This window comes from Hypoxylon fragiforme (genome assembly GCF_022984875.1).
Source record: "Hypoxylon fragiforme strain CBS 206.31 chromosome Unknown GGS25scaffold_2, whole genome shotgun sequence".
Lineage (NCBI taxonomy): Eukaryota > Fungi > Ascomycota > Sordariomycetes > Xylariales > Hypoxylaceae > Hypoxylon > Hypoxylon fragiforme.
The window spans coordinates 3,539,281-3,561,507 of NW_026054757.1; the positions used below are offsets into that span (position 1 = coordinate 3,539,281).

At 47.5% G+C, this 22,227-nt stretch overlaps 8 protein-coding genes across 8 annotated transcripts; 3 read left to right on the forward strand and 5 right to left on the reverse strand.

Moving 5' to 3' along the window:
* Position 1: 1 nt before the first annotated feature.
* Positions 2–1,759, reverse strand: GGS25DRAFT_143678 (uncharacterized protein). Its single transcript, XM_049256337.1, has one exon. It carries the CDS (start codon positions 1,484–1,486, stop codon positions 683–685), a length of 804 nt encoding a protein of 267 aa, XP_049120533.1. The 5' UTR covers positions 1,487–1,759; the 3' UTR covers positions 2–682.
* Positions 1,760–2,956: 1,197 nt separating this feature from the next.
* Positions 2,957–4,710, forward strand: GGS25DRAFT_477960 (kinase-like domain-containing protein). The gene is made up of 3 exons (XM_049259888.1): positions 2,957–3,582; positions 3,652–4,151; positions 4,208–4,710. Exons 1-3 carry the CDS (start codon positions 3,355–3,357, stop codon positions 4,605–4,607), a joined length of 1,128 nt encoding a protein of 375 aa, XP_049120534.1. The 5' UTR covers positions 2,957–3,354; the 3' UTR covers positions 4,608–4,710.
* Positions 4,711–4,780: 70 nt separating this feature from the next.
* On the forward strand, positions 4,781–6,629 carry GGS25DRAFT_477964 (uncharacterized protein). Its single transcript, XM_049259889.1, has 2 exons — positions 4,781–5,144; positions 5,210–6,629. The coding sequence occupies exons 1-2, from the start codon at positions 5,038–5,040 to the stop codon at positions 6,531–6,533; spliced, it is 1,431 nt and encodes a 476-aa protein (XP_049120535.1). The 5' UTR covers positions 4,781–5,037; the 3' UTR covers positions 6,534–6,629.
* Positions 6,630–7,066: 437 nt separating this feature from the next.
* On the reverse strand, positions 7,067–9,172 carry GGS25DRAFT_144134 (mitochondrial carrier). Its single transcript, XM_049256344.1, has 4 exons — positions 8,924–9,172; positions 8,769–8,843; positions 7,931–8,532; positions 7,067–7,833 (listed from the first exon to the last, which is right to left on the reverse strand). The coding sequence occupies exons 1-4, from the start codon at positions 8,938–8,940 to the stop codon at positions 7,601–7,603; spliced, it is 927 nt and encodes a 308-aa protein (XP_049120536.1). The 5' UTR covers positions 8,941–9,172; the 3' UTR covers positions 7,067–7,600.
* Positions 9,173–10,391: 1,219 nt separating this feature from the next.
* GGS25DRAFT_144120 (uncharacterized protein) lies at positions 10,392–12,955 on the reverse strand. Its single transcript, XM_049256343.1, has 3 exons — positions 11,550–12,955; positions 11,328–11,418; positions 10,392–11,263 (listed from the first exon to the last, which is right to left on the reverse strand). Exons 1-3 carry the CDS (start codon positions 12,482–12,484, stop codon positions 10,643–10,645), a joined length of 1,647 nt encoding a protein of 548 aa, XP_049120537.1. The 5' UTR covers positions 12,485–12,955; the 3' UTR covers positions 10,392–10,642.
* Positions 12,956–14,484: 1,529 nt separating this feature from the next.
* On the reverse strand, positions 14,485–17,347 carry GGS25DRAFT_477972 (FACT complex subunit pob-3). The gene is made up of 6 exons (XM_049259890.1): positions 17,212–17,347; positions 17,039–17,081; positions 16,758–16,980; positions 16,189–16,688; positions 14,643–16,135; positions 14,485–14,581 (listed from the first exon to the last, which is right to left on the reverse strand). The coding sequence occupies exons 2-5, from the start codon at positions 17,047–17,049 to the stop codon at positions 15,148–15,150; spliced, it is 1,722 nt and encodes a 573-aa protein (XP_049120538.1). The 5' UTR covers positions 17,050–17,081; positions 17,212–17,347; the 3' UTR covers positions 14,485–14,581; positions 14,643–15,147.
* Positions 17,348–17,826: 479 nt separating this feature from the next.
* GGS25DRAFT_477976 (DUF1900-domain-containing protein) lies at positions 17,827–20,722 on the forward strand. The gene is made up of 7 exons (XM_049259891.1): positions 17,827–18,263; positions 18,389–18,477; positions 18,549–18,691; positions 18,760–19,328; positions 19,378–19,414; positions 19,471–19,585; positions 19,643–20,722. The coding sequence occupies exons 1-7, from the start codon at positions 18,230–18,232 to the stop codon at positions 20,453–20,455; spliced, it is 1,800 nt and encodes a 599-aa protein (XP_049120539.1). The 5' UTR covers positions 17,827–18,229; the 3' UTR covers positions 20,456–20,722.
* On the reverse strand, positions 20,723–22,158 carry GGS25DRAFT_477979 (Phosphoribosylformimino-5-aminoimidazole carboxamide ribotide isomerase). Its single transcript, XM_049259892.1, has 3 exons — positions 21,471–22,158; positions 21,154–21,343; positions 20,723–21,090 (listed from the first exon to the last, which is right to left on the reverse strand). Exons 1-3 carry the CDS (start codon positions 21,768–21,770, stop codon positions 20,804–20,806), a joined length of 777 nt encoding a protein of 258 aa, XP_049120540.1. The 5' UTR covers positions 21,771–22,158; the 3' UTR covers positions 20,723–20,803.
* Between the last annotated feature and the right edge of the window lie 69 nt (positions 22,159–22,227).

Here is a 22,227-nt window from a genome sequence, read left to right on the forward strand (position 1 = left end):
CAATGTCAATACGATAATACTACTACACTATGTAGTTACATATGTAGGTCAAAATTGCATGGATATGCCTTGCATACAGCTTTGCCTAGGCTGCTCAGGTACCTCGGTTCTCCGGCTCCATCACTTTTTTGTCTCCATATTATTAACCTAATAAGTTAGCGGTTTAGCCAAATTGCCAGACCATCTACCGCCTTTCATTCTCCCGAACCCGCCGAATCACCCAGACCAGTGATACTGAACTGAATAATTATCATCACATCTCCTCGTTTCTTTTCTTTTCTTTTCTTTTCTTTTCTTTGTTACATAGTTTAGACAGCTCTAGTTTTGGTGTCTCTAGTGTACAATGTCGTGAGCTTTACACTCTTCTTTGCCTCCTGAGTATGCTTAGGTGCCTATTCTTACAAGCCCACTCTCCTCCCGAGTCCCTTTCCTACTTTGTAGTATTAAAGCACTAAACTTGTCATCAATCAAAATACATATCACACATTAAGGCCTTGTTTGCCATGCTTCTCTCCCCAACCTTGCGAACCTCCCCTGAGGTGATGATGCTACTTCGTAATAAAACCACTCGTAACGCCAACCTTCTGGTATCATCTCGCCCCGTATTTTTAAAGCAAAAAAACATTATCGACTCTCGGTCATAGTGTACATCCTGTAAACAGGTACGGCATATGGCACGGTGCTATTGCAACAAAATGGCAACCACCAAAATTCCAACTGCCAGTATTCTCGCCTCATATCCTAAACAGATAGCCTCCGAGTCTTGAATAGGCGATGGATCGAATGGGCTACCGCCAATGAAAGGCTTTGGCCTAGCCTCTTGCGTGCTGGCAGATGACGTCGCTGGCGGCGTTTGAACTGCCTCGCTAGTCGCCGTAGGTGAAGGCGTAGGCGAAGGTGAAGGTGTGGTTTGTATCGTGGTTGTGGTGTCTTCGGTTGAGGAACTCGGAGCCGGCAGCGAAGTGCTGACTAGTGAAGTGCTCTCCGCATCGGAGCTTGATATAGACAGGGTTGTCTTTGACTGCGTTTTTTTGGAACTGCTCGTGGTACTGGTAATGTCATCCGACGTACTTGTCGGTATCGTACTGAATCCCTTCGTAGATGTAGGTTGCACAGTTACTCTCACTGTCGTAGTTCCGGGCGACCCAGGGCATAGGGCATTAACTACACCACCCGATAGAATAATTCCAAGCAGCGAACCCGAAGTGACACTGAGATCGCCACAAGCTCCTTCTATTGTGTCCGCCGCCTTCTGCAGCCCCGCCACACAGCTCGCTGAACACAGGTGCCCGTCCGTGAAATCACTCCTCTTGCAACCATCAATGTTGGCTTGGTAGGCGCGAATGCAGCGTTTCGATATTTGGCCCGACGTTATGAGCTGAAATTGGGACATGTTGAGTGCTGAAGCGATCGGGCTCGAGGCCACGGCTAATAGTGCCATAAAATTTAGAAACCGCTTTCGCGGCCGCGGGCGGCGATGCGCCATCTTTGAGAAGAATCCCTTTCGTACCAAGTTAATCTTTTAGAACTTTGTCGAAGTCGAGGGCTATAGTAACACGATATGTCGCTTTGGGTGATGGCGGGTATTCCAGGGACTCAAGAGGCAATTGACCACGATGTTTATCCCAATAGGAAACGAACCTATGACATATGCGAAGCCGCCGGGCTACCTGATACCCTTGTCAAACGAATTAACCGTAACGTGGAAAAGTCCAGGCCGATCGAGGAAACCCCCAGGTCGAAACACAAGCTGTGTCAGGTCGGAGGATGTACTAGTCGTAAGAAACTTGACTCTAATACTTGGTTTCTCGATGGTTCTTCCGTGCCGATCTTGGTTACTAGGTTCTCTCCGCCATAAAAGCAGTTGATTTCAAGGATGCGAAAGCTTAGATAAACCTGTACCTTGTGTTGGTGGTGATATCAAGAACTCCTTCTAAAAACCAATAGCACGTATTGCATATGTAGCAATCAACAGATTTCAAGAACAAAGGGAATTAAAGTCGTCCGGTTCGATCCACGGGGTAGAGTATTCTCATATAAGGAGGTCCGTGGTGCTCGTCCTTTGGCGTAGGGTGGCAAGGAGCGAGACGCGAATTTGTAAGAGGGCCGAACAGCAGGTTAGAGATGGGAGGAGGCGGGTAGAGCAGGCGAAGCAGTAGACCGCACTAATTATAGGCACCCAATTTGTGGGAATAATGGTAAGAAGGGAAGGAGGGGGCTTTGGTGACATTCAAAGAATACGAAATGGAAATGGGAATGGAAATGGGAATGGAAATACTAGGTAGGCGCCGGCCTAGTAGGTACCTAGTAGGTATGTATTAGAAAATATAGATGTTGAATAGAAGAAAGCACAGCTTCTTTGATTTTAGTTACACAAAAAGAACAACGGAAAGCTCAAGCCATTGTAAAGAGCGATGACGGAAATCCAGGGCATCGAAGGAAAGAGAAAAAAGAGTAGACGTAGTAGTTAGATAGTTCTTACCTATTCCTATGAAGGAAGGAGGGAGTGGGGGAAAAGCCAGCCAGGACTTGGAGGCAAGTTGGAGCGTTTACCTAACTATTTCATATCGTGAACTTGCCATCTTAGCGATCTTAGCGATTTTACAGGGTATAATTGGTTACCGTCGACTTTATACCCCCTGACCCTGGGGACCAATCGTATGGGAACATCCGATCTGTGAATGGTGCCCCAGGATTAATTCTCCTCTGCCTACTGCTAAAGATACAGTGAGCCAATAGAATTAGGACAATGATGTAGTGAAGAGGAAACGAAACACTTTGGGTGTTTGAGGTGCCGACTAACTTTCCCCCTTGCTGGCCGTTTCATTGGCCCAAACCGACGTTTGTTCTTGGTGAAATGTTACTTTGTACTTTAAGTCACTTTAAGTCACCTGACATGTGCTATTTATTTAACTAACCCTAGGGTATGATTCATTCTTAATCATGTTCAATACTACATACATACTAGTAGTATAACCAAAGCAACTTGAAAGTGAGCACTACCTATTATTCAGTAGGCATAACCCTATTGATAGAAGCCGGCATATGCTTCTACACTGCCTGCATTTTTTCAAGTTACACCATGTACATACTTACAACTGAGTCATTCGCCGGCTTCAATGTTGTTCGAGGCTTCGAGCCAATCCAAGGTCTAGCTGCATTACAAGTGTCTGAAGGCTTTCATTATAAAAGTCTAGCACCATACACCCTCGAGCAATACAGCTGAGAATGATATTGAGCAACGCCGTGCTAGATAGTTGCTAGTTCAGCTCTACGCCACAATATTTCTTATCACGCCCGGACTGCAGACCCCAGTGGAGTATACGATTCGCTTCATTTCCCCAACTCTTTAATATGGCACCACTCAGCCGAGAGGAAATCACTTCGCAAGTCTTCCAAAGTCTTGCGGGGACACCCTTTGAAGCCTCATCTCTAGATGTGCTTTCAGGGGGCACGGCTAATTTCATATACTGTGCAACCCTGTCACAGCCACTGGAGGACGGGACGAAAGAGGTTCTCATCAAACACTCTGAAGACTATGTTGCGAACAATCCCAACTTCAAGTTGACCCTGTCTCGTTGTGTATGAAGGACCTATTAGAAGAAGCTTAACTATTAGGCAAGCTTTTGCCATCATGCTGACTATTCGTAGCGTATTGAAGAGAAATGTCTCGAGGCTCTATCAGCTTTTCCCATTATCGGGAAAGCAAACGAGAATGATCCTTACAATTTTAGTGTAAGGACGCCCAAAGTATTCCACTTTGACGAGAAGAACAATAGCCAAGTTCAGGAGTATCTACAGAACGGGATCGATTTGAAGACCTATGCATTGAAAACTTACCTTGGATCTGATTCGGAGACGACAAAATATCAATGTCTCCAGCTTGGAAAGGCCCTGGGGAGTTGGCTTCGAAGGTTTCACGATTGGGCTGCGCAGCAGTCTGAACTACGAAATGTGGTCGCAGGGAACGAAGAAATGCAGCAGCTCAAGCATATGATCAACTTTTCGTGGCTACTAGACCGAGTTAAACAGTTTCCCTCCATCCTCAGCGATGCCGAGAGCATCTTTGAAGAGGTCAAGAAAATGGCAGCTTCGGAATTAATTGATGAAACTCAGCTACAAGTCATTCATGGAGATTTCTGGTCAGGAAAGTGGGTGTTCTTTCCATATTTACCGTATATATGTATAGCGCTAATAGCACACCCAGCATTCTTCTACCCAAATACCCAATCCAGGAGGGCAGTGATACACCCGTGTTCGTTATTGACTGGGAATTGTCACAACTAGGAAAGAAGGAATTAGATCTTGGCCAGATGATCGCTGAGCTGTACGAACTGAAGCTATACAAGGGTATGCAGGGCGGTTTATGGATGGTCCAGGGATTAATATATGGTTATGGCACGGTGAACGAAGACTTTATTTTCCGCACGGCAATTCAATTCGGGACCCATTTAGTCTGCTTTGGGACATCGGTCTCAGGTTGGGGCACGCCGGAGCAGGTAGAAAATTGTGCGCGCATCGGAAAGGAGATCATAGTACATGCGTGGAAGAAGGATCGTCGTTGGTTTGAAGAGGGCGAACTTGCTTGCTTGTTTAGTACGAAGTAGAGCTGGGTAAGCCTAATTTATTGATGGCCATGGTGAATAGAACATACCGACTTCGATTGAAATGGACCCCAAGGTTCAATAACAATGAAACCCATTTTCTAAATGCTCTAACCAGCTGATCAAGTAAGAAATTGGCAAGAAACTACATACATCCAGGGCTACTACATTCAGGGGCGAAACTCGGGGAACACTTTAGCACGTGATCCACCGAGAAATAAATTCGCAATGAGTCAAACTCAAAGGTTTTCTACTAAATTATTTCATAAATTATTTCATAAACCTACAAGTCTTAAAGTTGTTATTAATTCCATCAGATAAGCTCTCAGGAAGTTATTGGCATTGAAGAACTTGTGCTATCATATTGCTCATATTTCTTCGTGCCAAGCAAGGCCATTAAGAGGAACATAGAAAAAAGGTTGCATCGTGGCCGATGACGACAGCGGCAGCAACCCCGGCAGCGGGGTCTTGTCGGCCGTGCAACCGGTGCAAAGAACATGAAGGCACCATAGATCTCCGAGGCGCCGAAAGGGTGTGCCAGTACGTTATTTTCATGCACATGAACACCCATACACTATCGAATATCACTAACCGCAAACCCACAGAACCTGCTTCGCCTACTACGTCTCCAGCAAAGCGATCAAGCGCCTGGAGGTGCTGCAGCGGAAGGAGGCGACGGCGGGGTCACAGCAGCAGCGCGGGTCCCAGGGCCGCGACAGAAGGCCGCAGCGGTACCTCGTCGCGCTGTCGCGCGGCCCTTCGTCTACGGCCCTGCTGCACGTGCTGACGGAGAACGTGCGCCAGCAGCGCGCGCGCGGGATGACGGTTGCGAGGTTCGAGTATGTTGCTGTGCATGTTGTTGTCGATGAGGGGGAAATGGAAAGGGAGAAAGAGAAGGAGGAAGGGGAAAAGGAGGATATCCTATCGCCCTACCGCGCCCACTTCCCCGAAGCAGAACTCCTCACCGTGCCCCTGAGCTCGGCGCTGCAGCTTTCCTCCGTCGACTGGACGACGCTCCCACCGCGAGATGACTCACTGCCCCCGGCGCAGCAGCTCCAGGACATCCTGCGCCGCCTACCCTCAGCAACATCGCGCGCCGATATCCAGAGGCTATTGGTGCGCCACGTGCTCGTCGCGGCGGCGGCGGAGCAGCGGTGCGATGCGTTATTGCTGGGCCATAGCACGACGTCGCTGGCGGAGCTGACGCTGAGCGAGACGGCGAAGGGGAGGGGGTTCTCGCTGCCGGGGCTGGTGAATGACGGTGTCGTGCCTGTTACCGTACCCGTACCCGTTCCCGATAGCAAAAATGGTGATAGCGATAGCGGCTCTCCCCACTCCCCTGCCACCAATACAACAAGAACCCTCCCCATCTACAGCCCCCTCCGCGAGCTCTTCCGCAAAGAACTACTCACCTACCTCTCCCTCGCCGACCCCCCACTACCCCCTCCCCTCTTCGCCTCTAGCAGCGGTGGCAACAGCGGTAAGATCGGCGGCGCGGTAATCTCCCACCGCGACCTAAGCATCGACGACGTGCTGGCGCGCTACTTCGCCGACGTCGAGACCAGCTACCCGTCCGTCGTCGCGAATGTCGTGCGCACGACGGGGAAGCTGTCGCGGCGGCCCGACGGCGCACCTGCTTCTTCTTCTTCTTCCTTGCCAACCCCGCCGGCATCGGTAGCTGCGGGAGGGAATGGGAAAGAGGAGAAGGGAGGAGGAGAAGGTAGACGATGTTGTGGTCTCTGCGCCGCGGCGCTGGACGAGCAGGGCGATGAGCGGTGGAGGGGGGAGATTGGGGGTGGTGTGGAAGAGGAAGAGGAAGAGGAAGAGGAAGACGCAGTGGAGGAGAATGGGGAGGGCGAGGACAATAAAACTATAAAGAAGAGGAGGAAGAGGCTTTGCTACGGGTGTGAGAGGTCGGTTCGTGGGTAGGGAGAAGGCGTTGATGATGATGATGATGATGATGGGGAGGAAGGAATAAATAAATAAATGAATAAAAAGGGGGAGAAGATCTAACTACAAATCTCGAAACCAAATGCGTGGACCTTCGTGGATAGATCAGATCATAATGATCATCATTTTGGCATTTACTCACTTCGCTACCTACTAGGTACTCTAATACCCTTTCGCATGCAGCTATTCCACCTACCTACTCCTACCTTCCCCACAACTAGAGCCTCAATATACCATCTCTCACCATATCCTACATAAGAAGAACCGTACCTAGTAATGTGTCGCTCAAGTACCTAGGTACACCTAGGTACACCTAATACATCAACTTCGCCAACCCCCTCACCATCCATCCATCCATCCATCCATCCAGCGCACCTCGTTTGCTAGAAAAAAAAACCCCCCCCGGAAGAAAATATATCCCATCCATCCCAAGAACCTGGCATTACCATCGCCATCGCCATCGCCATTGTCATTGCCCCTCGAGGGGTCATATATATCTAGTTAGGTAGGTAGGTAGGTAGACCTGATAACTAACTACCTAGTACCTAAGTGCCTAACCAAAAAACCCAAGTCTACTATGTATGTACATGTATGTATGTAGGTACGCGCCCATAACTATTTTCGAACCCAAAGAAACCGACCACACCCCCCCCCCCCCTCAAAAAAAAAAGGGGGGGGATGGGGTAGTTATAGAAAAGGGAAAAATCTCATCTCATCTCGTCTTCCCACACATAATCTTAATCTTAATCCTCAGGTAAAGCTTTTGAAGATGCTTCTGTTTTTCTTTTTTTCTTTTTTCTTTTTTATAACTTTCATTTAATTTCTTATCTCTTTTATTCTTTTCTCCCTTTCTTTTTTTCCTTTGCCTCTAGAAACAAACCATACCATTTTCTCCGTTCCGAGGGAAAACAAAAAACCAGAGAAAGTCCGAAAAGGCCCCCCCCTTACCTAGGTAAAGAAGAATCCCACCTCTACAGTACCTCCCCATCTGCCTTCTCCTTTACCAGACCCACCTACATCAAGCCCGCCAACCAAAAAAAAGCGCATTAATTCAACGACGACTCAGGCAAGAACCTGCGCTCGACCTTGCGGATGAGCTTGTTGGTCTGCTCGGCGAGGCTGAGGGTGAGGATGGTGTGGGGGAGGATGCGGGCGAGGTGGGGGAGGAAGCCCTTATAGATGGCGAGGAAGCCCTCGGTGCGGATGGTCTTGCCGAGGCAGTCGAACACGCCCTTGTATAGGTTCCCATTTTGGTTGTAGAGGCGGGACATGATCGTGTCTGCGGGGTTTTGTTAATAAAAGTTCCATTGCGTAGGTAATTATAGAGGAGGGGGAGCTGATTTGGGAGAGGGATGTAAGAAATGAAAAATACGCACCAGGAGGATGCATGCAAAAGCACACGACAAACCCAGACACCGTACTGCTAGCCAGATGCAGCGGCGCGCCCTCCTCCATGCCCAGATGCTTGACCAGCCTCCTCTTCGCAAAGAAGTACGTCGGCAGCTGCACCGAGCTGCCGAACCCCGTTCTGATCATCGCCGCGCCCACGCCCCTATACAGGCCCCTGAACCCTTCTCCCCGATAGATCTGCGCGAGCCCATCGAAGGCGTTGCGGTACTTGTGCTGGGTGCCTACCGGCAAGAACGGAGAAAAGCTCTGGAGCCTGGTCTTCACGAGGAAAAAGGGGCTACCCGCGGCGGCGCCGATGATGCCGGAGGAGGCGCCGCAGAACATGTTGATACCCAAGTTCTGCTTGGCGCCGTCGCGCAGGAGCAGGGTGGCGAGCCCGTTGCGCATGGGCTCGTAGAAGCCGAGGCGGCACCCGTTCAGCAGCACCTGGTAGACGTAGGCGCACCCGATGCCGCGGTAGATGCCGCGCAGCCCCTCGTTCCGCACGATGACGCCGACGCCGTGTAAAGGCCCCCGGTAGTGGTGCGGCTGGTGGCCTTTGGTCTGGAGCTCGCCCTGCAGCTGCATTCTGGTGGTTTGGCGAGCATTGCGTCAGCCAAGCTTTCTTATGTTCTGTTCTCTGCATTCTATATTCTTTTCTTTTCTTTCTTTTATGCTTCTTCCTCAAGTAATTGTGGGACTATGTATGTAGGTATGCATAAGATCGCATATCTGCCAAAAGAACCCCCCCCCCAAAAAATAACTCTTTGTGTAATGGAGTGTTGTAAGGGAAAAGGGTATAGTAGGACAAAATGGTATGCGTACCGAATCTTGACTGTCTCGAAGGGATGCGTAGCCGTGACGGCACCACAAGCGGCTATGCCGCCAGCTATGAAGGCCCTACAGGTCGCATAGAGAGCAATATTAGCTTATAGAAGCTTGTAAGCAATTGGGGGGGGTCATTTGAGGGTCAGTCATACCCAGCAGTCGTCGACATGGTGTCGTCCCGAGCGGTCCGTTCACCGCGCAATTACTCCCTGTGAGGCTCTACAGTGGATAGGTATGTTATTATGTAGGTATGTATGTTATGTTGGTAGAAAAATTAATTAAGGAAGGGTATAATAGTATAAGGTTAGTTAGTTAGTAGGACGTAAGGTGTGTTAATGGGAGCGGGATCGGCTTAACACGGCGTACGGTACGTCGGATCGACCCGAACTAATAAGGTTAGGTACCTAAATAAATTATACCAGGATATTTCAATTGCTGGTTAAATAACTCCAACTTAATTGTACCGTTTCCAACGTTACCCAGGTAAGATCAGGTAAGATCATTGATATCTCAAAGATGAGACAAAGTTGAACTTTTGACTTGAATAAATCTAATTTTGTGTCTTTTGTTGCGTCTTTCTTTTTAAACTAGATACCTACTATTTAATACCTCTGGTACCTACATAGGTTAACAATGAATCACTCTTAAATCCATTGATACACATGGATATGCATTTGCTGACTCTTTGAGTGAAAAAGAAGTCATGTTGAAAGAATTTAACAGTCCCTACACTAATAATGCTTCTCCGAGCTCGCAGGTCTTTTTACATAGATAAGATAGTACTACCCTAGGATAGTACCTAGGACGGTAGTAGGACCATGTATGTACATACATGTAGGTACAACATTGAATACCTACAACGTAAACACGGACTAGACCGATGATCTTGGCTGATATCAACTCAGTTTACATATGTAGATGCCTAGGCAGGTACTTACACATCACCCTGAATTGAATTAACTTGAAGATAATCTAAAACACACCTGATGTGTATGCCCCCATTACGCCTCGCCATGCAGTAGGTACTATGTAGACCGCTTCTCTTGGTGACCCTCCATGCACATACTACGTACGTTGCACAACAGGTCCCTGATCTCTCGTCATGTCTGATCTGATAATTGCTTCGAGCCTCGTGATATTATTACGACTTGAATGCATTCTATACCGCGCGCCTTCCATCGGCACGTGCTCTGCTAACATCGTATCCTATCCCCCCAAAAGAGGAAGATATATATAAAAAGCTTAATAAAAGGTCTGCGTAGGGGACCTAGGGGACCTAGGGAACCTGATGTCCTCGGTGCTAAAGAATTTCCCATACTTCTTGGTTGGTTTCTAGATAGCAGCTTTCGACTATCCTGTCTCGTCGCCATATCACACCGTCGTACTCTCACTTCTGACGATTTTTCTTTTCGTCTGAACTCGGCATTAGGTTCGCTGAGCCTGTGAGCTTTGTCTTCTCACTCACCTTCTTCCTCGGGCAGGAAGTAAGACATGGTGCGTGTAATATGGATATAGGCGTCGACACTATGTCAGCTAATGACATCCATGATCCCTCCCCTTTGTATCCCTTCCCTCCCCCACCATGGCCCCCCTAGGAAATCCTTGGGGAATTTCGCGTAGATCATTAACTGAACCATCGGTAGCTCATCTCAAAGACTGCCAAAAAGGGTGTTTGTCCCAAGCCGCCTGGTATTGGTATGGGCTGAACAAGTCTTCGGCTGCACATTAGGTAGGGAGGGAGTGCAGTGTGTAAGGTAGTGTCAACGTAGACAGCCCTTTCCCCTTAGATCCTTCGTTCAAATCGACGGATGAAGGTGGCAATAGGCTCAGATAATAAATATATTGAGACAGTAACAAAGCCGATAACCCTTCTACGATCGATCGACTTCTCCTTGTGCTGCGGCATCTAGACTACTCATGCCCGGTTGTCTGGTGCTTTCTTGGCTTACTCGTTCGGGATTACCATCAAACACCCACGGACCCGCATCGTTGCGCGGTGTGATTGGACCTTCGTGGCCATTGGCTAAGAGGTTGCTGTTCGGTGATGGCGTGCGATTGGTTGCAGACCGATCACCCTCAGTTGCGCGGGGTGTTGCATTGGGTATCGGGACCGGTTCTACCATGGTGTGCCTGGACGGACTTGGTTGCACCACCGCGCTCGGGTTGATAAGCATTGTCATATCGCCCGCCTCGCCCTCGATGGTCGGCGGCTGTACGCTGCCGTTGGTATTCGTTTGCGAAGTCTCGAGCGCCACAATCTCGTCATTGTCTGGAGCTGCGGGGCCCGCCGACTTTTCTTCCTGAGTATCTTCTACGCCCGAATCTAATTGTTGCCAGTCATCTGATGGCTCGTCCACTTCTGCATCCAGGTCGGCAGTAGCTCGGCAATTCGGGCATATGAATATTGGCCACGATGGTCCACTTAACATTTCACGAATGCACTTGTAATGCCATGTATGGGAACATGGTGCAACAAATAGAGATTGGCAGGGCTGTAAAAACAAACTTGTTAGTATCCTAATCATCGTAGTAATCGCATGGAATCGTATTACATACTGCAATCGCATTCAGGCAAATAGAACAATCTTGCGCATGAGATGATGTGGATGTCGAGGTTAAGTCTCGTAAGCGCTTGTGCGTTGCCATGCTGCCAACTTGTTAGTCATTTAGGCCTTTAGAAGGTAGGAGGGGAGAAAACCGGCCATAGAAGGCCTGATATCAAGTATCGTGAAATGAACTATCCGACAAAAAAGGTAAGAGGCATAGGATGATGCATACTTGAAGGTATTAGGCTTGGATTGCCAGCCCCGATTCAACTCTATCCGCATCTTGACGCATCGGTAGATCATCTCCTCTCCGCCTTTGAAGTCTATTCCAAGTTGGACAATGTCACCATCGTTGATAGGAAATGGCTTAGATTCGGTGCCCGGAGCGCTGAGACGAATATGATTGAGAAATGTCCCGGAAGAACTTTTGACGTCCTTGATATACCATTTTCCCTTCTCGAACCAGAACTCGCAATGACGGCGGCTCACTACCTTACTCTTGAAGCCAACGGGGGCCGCAGATGGTGTATTGATAGGAATAGGGGCATGATTTTCTCGCTCGGAATATCGGCCAACCTTGATTGTTTCCTTGCCGGTAGGTAGCGTTCGTGAAATTGGGGTGAAGGATAAAGAGGGCCGATTCGATCGTGCGTCGTAGAATGCCGAGAATCTTATGGTGGGTAATACTTCGTGGGCCATGTCGCCTGTTGTTGCTGATCTTGTCCGCGTCATGTCTGCTTCGAGTGGTTGTTCCGTAGTTTCAGCCTGGGTCGGATCTGATCTTGAATTCAACAGAGCTTCAGAAGCAGCTTCAGAAAATTTACTGGTTCGGCGGCGGTGGATCCTGTTATATTCGTTGATTGAATCTGTTGTCGTGGTGATCGGGTTTGAACTAAGTTCAGGTGCGGCCAAAGTCGAGACGGGAGCGAATGATGTGGGGGGAGAGGGTTGAATTGAGGGCGCAGATGTATCGTGGGCATGGGAGGAAAGCCTATTGTGGTGGTGGGCAAGGCTACTAGAGTTGTCGCGCGACAAGATATGGAGATGGATCAAACCTCGAAGACGACTACCTCTACCTGCAACAGAAGTAGAAGATGCTGGTGCAGTTGTAGAAGAAGTAAGAGGCGGGAAAAAGCCCGTTGAAGACGGCGTGGATTGTGTAAACATTTAAAATGATAAGACGTGGGACTTTTAAGTGTAGGAAATCCGGGGGGGTCTGTGGACAAGTACGATCCGCCAAAAATTGTATGTATGGGCCAGTATTATGGCTGTATGGCTTTGTATGGTTGGCGAGTAACAGACCGTTATTTTACTAATATAACAATAGCGAATAAAATAGCGAATAATAATGGAAATAACACCAATTTCGAGTGGGGAGCAAAGGTAGGGAGAGAGGGGGGGGAGAGGATAAATCGGGCTTTCCTTTCTCTTTTTCTTTTCTTTTTCTTTCCTCTTTTCCTCTGTTATTTCCCTTTTTGGTTGTATGTAGGTAGGTAGTCTTTAGGAGAAGGTAGTAACTACCATTGACTTAAAGTAGTAGACACACTACTAGGTAAGTAGATAGATACTACTAGGACCTAGGTAGGTGTACTATAGTAGTATGTACTAGACACCAAAGTAGGTAGGTACTATTATGGGTAACTAGCCAGCCAGCCAGACAGACAAGACAAGAAAATGAAGAAATAAACAAGCACAGCGACAACAAAACAGCAAGCACACTGCAGGTCAGGTAGGTAACCTAAGTAAGTAGGTAAGTACCTGATGTCTTGAAATGACCTTTTGAAATGACCTTTCGTTGTGGGGGGGGGGGATGGGGGAATTGGGGGTTCGCCGTCTTTTTAGACGTCTAATATTCCTCAAGGATGTCAAGCAGCGATGCGGAGTTGAAGGTCAGTTGATTGATCTAATCATGGGAATCTAGGCCAGGCTAGATGTGGACCCAAGGAATTGCTTGCATCAATGTTGATCTTGTGCTTAAATATGAGGGATCATGGATGGCAAGCTGGGATGAGTAACTGATAAAACGATTTAAAGAAGGGAAGTAAATGAGAGAGAAGAGAATAACTACCCAATTCAATTATTGTTAGATTCAGGTTCAAATCCAAAAGTCTAGGTTAGAAGATATTGTATAATATGAGATACCAGGTAGGGAGTTGGGAACACATCAGTTCTAACGTCAATCTTAATCAAGAACACATTGCTGTCTCTATTTATTAAGGTTCCATGCTACCTACCTACGACTGTCCTACGTACTTGATGTCTGCAGAAGGTACGTCCGCATAAAATACGCAACAAGACCAGTTCGTACACGAGGCGTCCCGCTATACACCTGCCTGATAATAATACGTACATACATACATACTACATGTAGGCAATGCCGCGATGGAGTACAATTCCATACCTTAGGTATATGTAATACAAATCAAGGTAAGAGCTGACCTGACGGGTAAATTTTTCAGAATCGATCACCATGCCACACATTAGGATACATCCATGGATGGATCCTTCAACCAACATACCTTCCCTTGTGGGCAATGTAAAGTATTGTACATTGGAATCATTGGAGCGCTAAGCCCGTATGGGGTCTTAAGTAACGATTCTTCTGTACAGGTACATTTACTAGGACTTTTTAATGTCACAACTGTTACTGAGGAGTACATACATACATAATATACCTCCTTTCTCCGAGGTCTTCTTTCGTACATACGTCATAACCAGCTCGCCTCACATTCCGCGGTCGAATGAGAAGCATCAATGTGCATGTTTATGTATTGCATTGTATACCTAACATCTAACTAACATGCCCTTGTAATGCGTACGTGTAGTACTACATAAGCACTTAATAACTACATATATATAGAATGCTCAATGTTATGTATTGTACATAGTAAACCACATCACGCGACTGCATACATGCTGTAGGGAAGTGAACCTTCTCAACGTTGCCCGAAGGTATATTGCTGCCCGTTTAATCTACTAACCTTAGGCACTTTAAGTCGGTGGAAACGAAAAACCATGTTGTAAAATGTTACAACAGCGTCGAATGTTTGGTCCGCCATTGGTGGGGATTTAACTGCAGGCGGCGTCAGCTAAATAAGCTACCAAGTCTCAGAACTAGCGTCGAATAAAACAGTTAGGCGCACCGATGGTTCGGAAGACCTCCCAGAGTCCCAGGGCTACTACGTAGTAGTAGGTATTACTGTACTAAGAATAAACAGGTGGAGGCTGAGCTAAAACATCGATGCCTTTAACAGACCTACAGGGCTACACACATTAGTATACTAATGTACGTAGTACGCCCTGTCAAGGGAATCCAAGGTAATACCTTGAACACCATGAACGCTTTTAGAATCTTCAATGGCAGACATCACTGGCACTTATCCATTACGTATGAAACACCATAGTATCTCCGAATCATCATTCTTACTATGTATCATTAGTCCGATAGGATTTTAGCACCCCCTAGGCACTGTAGTCATATCTTAGAAATCACCGAAATACATAAGCGTATCTGCCCCTGGGAATCCAAGTCTCAAAAATCATTCATACCATTATTGACCGCCCGCGCGTGTCAGGGAGATTGCCTTTCCGGGTTGTGATTTATAACCCGAATTGCTCCGGTAGTTTGGTTGCTTGATTCCGAATCCTTGAGCCGTATGAACAAAGTGTAAGTCAGTCGTAATGGAGAGACACTACGGTCCAAAAAGAAAAAGCCACCGTAACGCCATTTGCCGCCGTGCCCGGCCCTTGATCCTTTCAACGACGAAAAATCGAGAGTATACCTAATACCTATGCCACGAGGATGGGACGGATGAAGGAACAACTGACCCTTATTTTCCGGTCTTCTGTTTCTTTGCTTTGGGCTTTGCTGCCTCTTCCTCCTCTTCATCAACCATTTCCTCATCCTCATCCTCCTCACCTGCTCCGGCCTCGACGTCGCTTTCGCCACCTCCGGAGCCTGATGACTCGTGAGCCGAATCGTATTCCTCTGCCACATCACTTTCACTCTCAGCCTGGAAGTCTTCATCCACGCTTTCCTCATCTTCGTCGGCTGATCCACGGTCCGCTCTGGGACCAACTACTTCCTCCTCAGACTCATCCATAGCTTCTTCACGAAGGGCAGCGGCAAGGAGGTTAGCATCCTCGTCGATCTCGTTCTTAACGCGTAGTCCTTTAATTTTGAAGAAATTCTCAAGGGCTTTCAGATCCTCCCTGTTAATGTTGCTGAACTGATGTGGAGCCCCGCCGTTCTTCATATGAACCGCGATGTCAAACGTCGATAAAGCAGATACCGCGCCACTGACACGGGAAAACACGATAGATGACGTCTGGTCGTATGACACGTATGTCGCTGGCTTCGGCACGAACATGAAAGCCTTCTCCAGGCAGTATAAGAATCCCTCAGCTGCCTTGATCGAACATTTGATTCCACACTGGTTTCTGTGGGTCTGGAAATCATTTGCCGGAGTAATGATCTTCTTGTTAGCGAGGCCCTTGAAGATGTACGTAATAACTTGGTGCAGCGGCTGCTCGTAGTGAGGTTGTAGACGGCCCTTGTACTGCTCATTTAACTGCTCTTCGGTAAGGTTGAGATCAATGGTGACTTCTTCGTCCTTCTTAGCCTGCATCACTAAGAATGGGTATCTGGTTTGCCCTTGGCGGAGGGGTGGGTCCAATCCGATACATAGCATGCAATGCAATTCGTCTGGCTTCGGTAGGACAATAAATTTCTTAACGGCATCGTACTGAATCTTGTAATCGTACGTCTTACCACGGAGGCGGAAAGACGCTTCGTACATATCCATGTCAAAACGTCCACTGTGTAGTGATTAGAGTCCAATACGTTAGTAACAGGGGTCAGGTGAACGAACCGTGGCGTAAGGTGTAGGACTTCTAAGAACGTAGCGATTGCGTCGCCTGCAGTCTCGCCAATCTCGGCCTTATCTATGAGGGTCTCGTAGAACAAAGTCGCAGCGTTCTTCTCTTCCTCCCCACCACTCCCCGCATCCTCTCCTTCGGTCTCCTTGCGGGTGGTAGTTCCGGGAATATAGAAGCGCATCTCCATGAGTTGATCTTTGCCCGCACCCGACTTTTTGCCTCGACCTCGAGCACCGCCCAAGTGCCCATTCGTGCCGGTATCATCCTCGTTGGAAGCGGCGAACTCGACAGCCACCTCATTGCGACCAGCTAAGTTGGTGTTGGAAATCTCGGAGTAGGGTATCTCGAAGGAAGGCTTGTTCTGAACGTTGAATACGAGCTCGGCTTTGCTAAACTCCGTCTTGCCCCAATTCCAACCTCGTAGCGCATGTTCCTTGGGGTCCAGGTTAATGCTATACCAGTTCTTAAAGATCTTGCTTAAGCGTTCTAGATCCTGTGATAGGAGAAGTACTAATTAGTAATGCATAATGGGAATTTATGATGAAGATATGGTTTTGCCTACCTCTTGCTGGAAGCCATCTAGATGAACAAGCTCGGAAGATCTTTTAAGAATCTTGACCTCGTAACCCTTTGCAGCGCGGCTCCATTGGGCGCTAGCAAGCTCACCGCGATCCAGTGTGAAGGTGTTACCGCCAGCTGAAGGCTTCCAGCCCAATCCATTCTCTGCGAATCTGCACTTCCCGGATTCCTTGGAAAGGTCCAGGAAGATGTTGTCGAAGTTTTCACTATTTGGCCAATTTGATTAGTAGTTGGTTAAGCAAAGTCGCGTGAGATTTAACTTACAAAGCCGCCATGTCGATGGCAGAGAAACGGGAATGGTAGGGCTCTTGATAAAAAAAAGGTGAGGTTAATGAAGTGAAGGTGTAAAAAGTTGGGGAAAATCACCACTCAAAGGAAAAAGTGGGAGTTGAGTCGCGTCAACGCGCTATTGATTGAAAGGTTAGGTACTAACCTACCTGGGTAGGTGCTCTGTAGGTGCCTTAACTGTACCTAGTATTGTACAATACAATACAATACACTAGGTTACATATGTATGTAGTACTACTAGTAGTACCTAGGGCTATTAGTTGAGGTATGTACCTAACCTTGAACTTTAAAGTTTGGCTGAGTCGAGAACATTGAAGTTTTGGGTAAATCGGGCACGTGATGCTAATACTTACTACTATGTAGGTGTACTATGTACTACAGGCACTTTAACTTTGAAGATTCAATACGAATGTTCAATGTTAAAACTTCAACATCAATTAAATCGTTAGGCGGTTGCAACTTTCACCATTTAAGGTTACCTAGGCATCGCAGCTTAGTCACCAAGGTATGTACTGGAGGCACTTACATGTAGTTATACATATAACATATGTGTAGTTACATACTTGCATGTGTGGAAACCAATCATTTACATAACAGCACTCGAGATTCTTCAAAGTACGGTAAACTAGGGACATAAACCCCACCTCGTCTTACCTATGTTTAATAGTCGGACACATTAAGTGACATATTAAGTACTCGTAGTTGAGGTTGGTAAATTCGTGAATTTCATTCTATTTGATGAATATGATGTTCTCATTCATTCCAGGAGGCTGCAAAGTGGGCTGGGTGGATCTACAAACAGTCGACGGACTACGAATCTACGCTAGTACTTACATGGATTTTTGCAGTGGATGTTACCTAAAGCGTTAGGGGATACTTGGGTACACAGCCAACATTCAAGTTTCATCACCTGGGCTGTTCTTTAGAATCGACTGAACCTACGTTACTTAATAAACTCCTCTACCTAACTACCCTGTGCTAGTACCTACCTGGTAATACATAACTACCTCCATACTCAAATCTTTAATTCCTTCGTTCTCCCCCCTATCGTTACTTATTTCTCTCCAGATATCCCAATCTTCCTCTCCTCTTCACTGTGTCATATATTCCTTCACTGAAATACTTAATTCTCCATCTTATTAACTTTCTTACTGATCACGGCCAATCATGTCTGGTCGCTTTGTTCGAGCGTCCAAGTACCGTATGTATTCTCTGCGCTTTTCTTGCTTGCTTCAATGTTGCTTGCGATCTAGATCTGCATACAATCTGCATACATGTACTTGTATTCGATCCATTAGGTACTCTACTAATCTTCCATTTCTCAAGGACATGTGTTCGGCAAACCCACGAGGAAAGAATTCTGTTACGATAACCTACGTATAAGTCGAAATGCTTGGGATACAAACTTGGTCAAGGTCGGGCTCCTTCTCCACCCGTCTCTTATTCGCCTGCTTAAGCTAGAGGCTGACGATTCCCGTCGCAATAGGTCAACCCCGAGTATATCTCTGTCAATTGGGAAGCCAGCGGTGGAGGTGCATTCGCTGTCATCCCTCTAGGCGAAAGGGGCAAGCTTCCCGAGATCCTCCCTCTCTTCCGTGGCCATACTGCTGCCGTCCTCGATACCGACTGGTGCGCACGCGACCCTTCGAGTGGCTGACTCCCCCTATTCCGAAGACCTAAACCTAATAATACTAAAGGAACCCTTTCAATGATCGTCTAATCGCATCAGCTTCCGAGGATGGCAAAGTCATGTTATGGGAAGTCCCCCAGGGCTTTACCTTGTACACCGACGCTGAAGAACCTACCGATGTATCTCCTGTCTCCAAGCTGACTGGCCATTCGAGAAAAGTTGGCCAAGTCGTGTTCAATCCTGCCGCCGAGAACATCCTCGCTTCTGCATCCGGCGATTTCACTATCAAAATATGGGATGTGGGCACCGGCTCTTCCTCTCTTACATTGAAGCATCCCGACATCGTGCAGAGTTTATCATGGAATGCCAGTGGTTCTATGTTAGTCACAACCTCTCGGGACAAGAAGATTCGCGTATGGGACGTCCGACAAGAGCGACCCGCACACGAGGGTACAGGTCACGAGGGTGCCAAGAATAGCCGAACAGTGTGGTTAGGTGATCTGAACAGATTCGTCACGACAGGTTTCACGAGGATGAGTGAGCGCCAGTTCGCCCTTTGGGAGCCTGGTAACACTACACCTATTGGCGGCTTCACTACTTTGGATAGTATCTCCGGCGTTTGCATGCCCTTCTGGGGTGAGTAGCACTCAAACCCCTGCATCTAACCTAGCTAATCTCGATCTAGATGATGGCTGCAACTGCTTGTATCTTGCCGGAAAAGGGTAGGTTTCGTCCTCTTGAGGGTAGTTTTTGATATGCAACTAAGACGCGCCATTAGTGACGGTAACATCCGCTACTTCGAATACCAGAACGACAAATTCGAGTTCCTTTCTGAACACAAATCCCTTGAACCCCAGAGAGGTATTGCTTTTGTTCCTAAGCGCGGAATCAATGTAAGTTGCTGCATTCTATTCGTAGTGACGAGCTCGAAACTTAACATATGTTAAAAGGTGCACGAAAACGAAGTCATGAGAGCCTATAAGACCGTCAATGATTCATACATTGAGCCTATCTCATTTACTGTGCCTCGGCGCGCAGAAACGTTCCAGTCGGACATCTATCCACCTACTACGGGTCTCAAACCTGGTGTTAGTGCTAGCGAATGGTTTTCAGGCAAGTCCGGGTTGCCGCCAAAGATCGATTTTGAGAGCATCTACGAAGGCAACGAACCTGTGGAAGTATCGCCCGATTACAGGCCACCGACGGCAGCGCCGGCAGCCTCAGCTCCGGTGTCCAAGCCTGCTCCGAAACCGGATCCAGAGCCAATTCCAGCGGCAGCGCCAACGATGAAGGACCAGAATCGCTCTATAGCAGCGATAGCTTCTAAGTATGACGATAAAGACGAAGGCGACGACGACGAAACGTCAAGTTTTGAGGAAGTCTCAAAGCCGTCTCAGCGCAGCGCAATGCCTGTGAAATCTGAGCCCTCTCCGACGAAGACTACGTCCGCACCAGCACCAGCACCAGCACCAAAAGTAGCACCAGCCATTAAATCGCCTACTCATGCGCCCACTCCAAGTGTAGTGGCTTCTGGCTCAGCTCCAGCAGGCAATTCGACCAATGGGCCGAAAGTTGAATCCACTCTAGAGCAGATCAAAGAGTTACTGGAGACGCAGACAAAGATGATCAGTGTACAGGGGAAGCAGATCGTTCACTTGACTGATGAAGTGGATAGTCTGAAGAAGCGGGTCGGCTCTGGCTCCCAGGATCAGAGCGACCGTATTCGACAACTAGAACTCGAGCTAGAGGAGCTGAAATCGTAAGGACCCGGTTGTAAAAGATTCGGGATATAAAACAGGGTTGACCAGTTAATGGATAACGATTTTGACGAAGCTTGTACGTACAGTCAGTGGAAAATACTGGAAAATACTTTCTCGTACATGGGAGTTTACGGACCTGAATTCTCCTGGCAAGCCACGTTTGTATTTGTGCCTAGGTCCTCCACCGATATTCTTGTGAGGGATATGGTGAAAATCAATTTCGCTTCTACAGTTTATAGGTAGTTATCATAAGCAAACTTATTATTTGTGCATTGCTTGTTATCTGACTAGTTGATCCAGAGCAAAGTGAGGGCTGCTCTTTTTTGCCCCTCTATCGTTGTCAGTCAGTCTTTAAGGTTGTTCAGCATTCCAAGCGACGCAACTGTCAAATTTGACACCGGTGCCACCAAAGCAATCTAACGCACTGCCGATGGTAAGATCGACGGTGCCGTGACTTAAAGTCTTCACTAGTTCCAAGTCAGCAATGTTTCTCCCACCGCCAGCATATGTAACGGGTATATTGCACCACTCGGCAAGTCGCCAGACGAGTTTCTCATCAATGCCCCTCTGCAAGCCTTCATTGTCAGCGGCGTGGATGAGAAACTCGGAGCAGTACGGTTCCAGTGACCTAATAGATTCTACACGGATGGTGTTAGCCGAGCCATGATAAAAAAGGGGGCAGGTTAGCTATTCGTACGGACCTCGATTCACTTCCATGTCTGTGATCGTTTGCCATTTATCCATAGCCACGAACCACTTATCATCCCCCTTCTTTCTACAGCTGAGGTCGATGACAAGATGCTCTGTTTGTCCACCGAGGGCGGCCAGCACAGCGTCCAGGCGCTCTTGACTAAACTTTCCTTCTGGGAAGAGAAAGGATGTGACAATGACCTACTAGGGCAAATGCCTGATCAGCTATGCTTCATTTTCAAGAATATCTATTTTATTATCTATAAGGCGGGTAGGTAGGTATAGATATGTTTGGATGCACCGCGTATAAAACGGGAGAGTCACCCACCTTGCTCGCGCCCCGCTCCATCCACATCGCCGCATTCTTGTCGTTGATGCCTCCCCCAATCTGGAGATTTCCGGGCCAGGCTTCTAGAGCTTCCTTCGCAGCATCCTCATTGCCAGGGCCTAGCATGATGACGTGGGCACCCTCGAGATTATGCTCTCGATACAGTCGAGCGAAATGGCCCGCCGAGTGCTGCGAGACATAATTCGTCTTCAGCTCATCAGTGGAGCTGTCGAGGGTCCCGCCCACGATCTGCTTCACCTGTCCTGCATGCAGGTCTATGCAGGGTCTGAAGCGAGTCATGGTGGTTCTTTTTGGGGGTTTCTTTTAGATTTATGTGGCGTATATTAGAATACTGTAAGCGTCAATGAATGAGTTGGTAGCGGCGGGTCTATTTGCTGAGAGTCTTGCCTAACCTTAGGTTAGTGATCGATCGCGAGGCTTTTCTTAGCGCTTAGATAATGGGGGGTCACTCTTAAGCTTGTTCTAGTTGAATGATTTCTAAGTCAAAATCATGAAGCCTTTTACTTAATGGCATCAAAGTTAAGTACATTAGCTAAAGTACATTACTAACCTTAGTTCAATGAAAATATATACTACTAGTAGTAGTATCTAGTAGCTAGTAGCTACATGAATATAAGTGTAAACAGTATAGCTACAACTGCACTTCATGCAAATTATTCAATATACTACTAGTAATACACTTAAGGTCACGTACGACACGTGACTGTATCCACATTTGAATGATTTGACAGGTTAC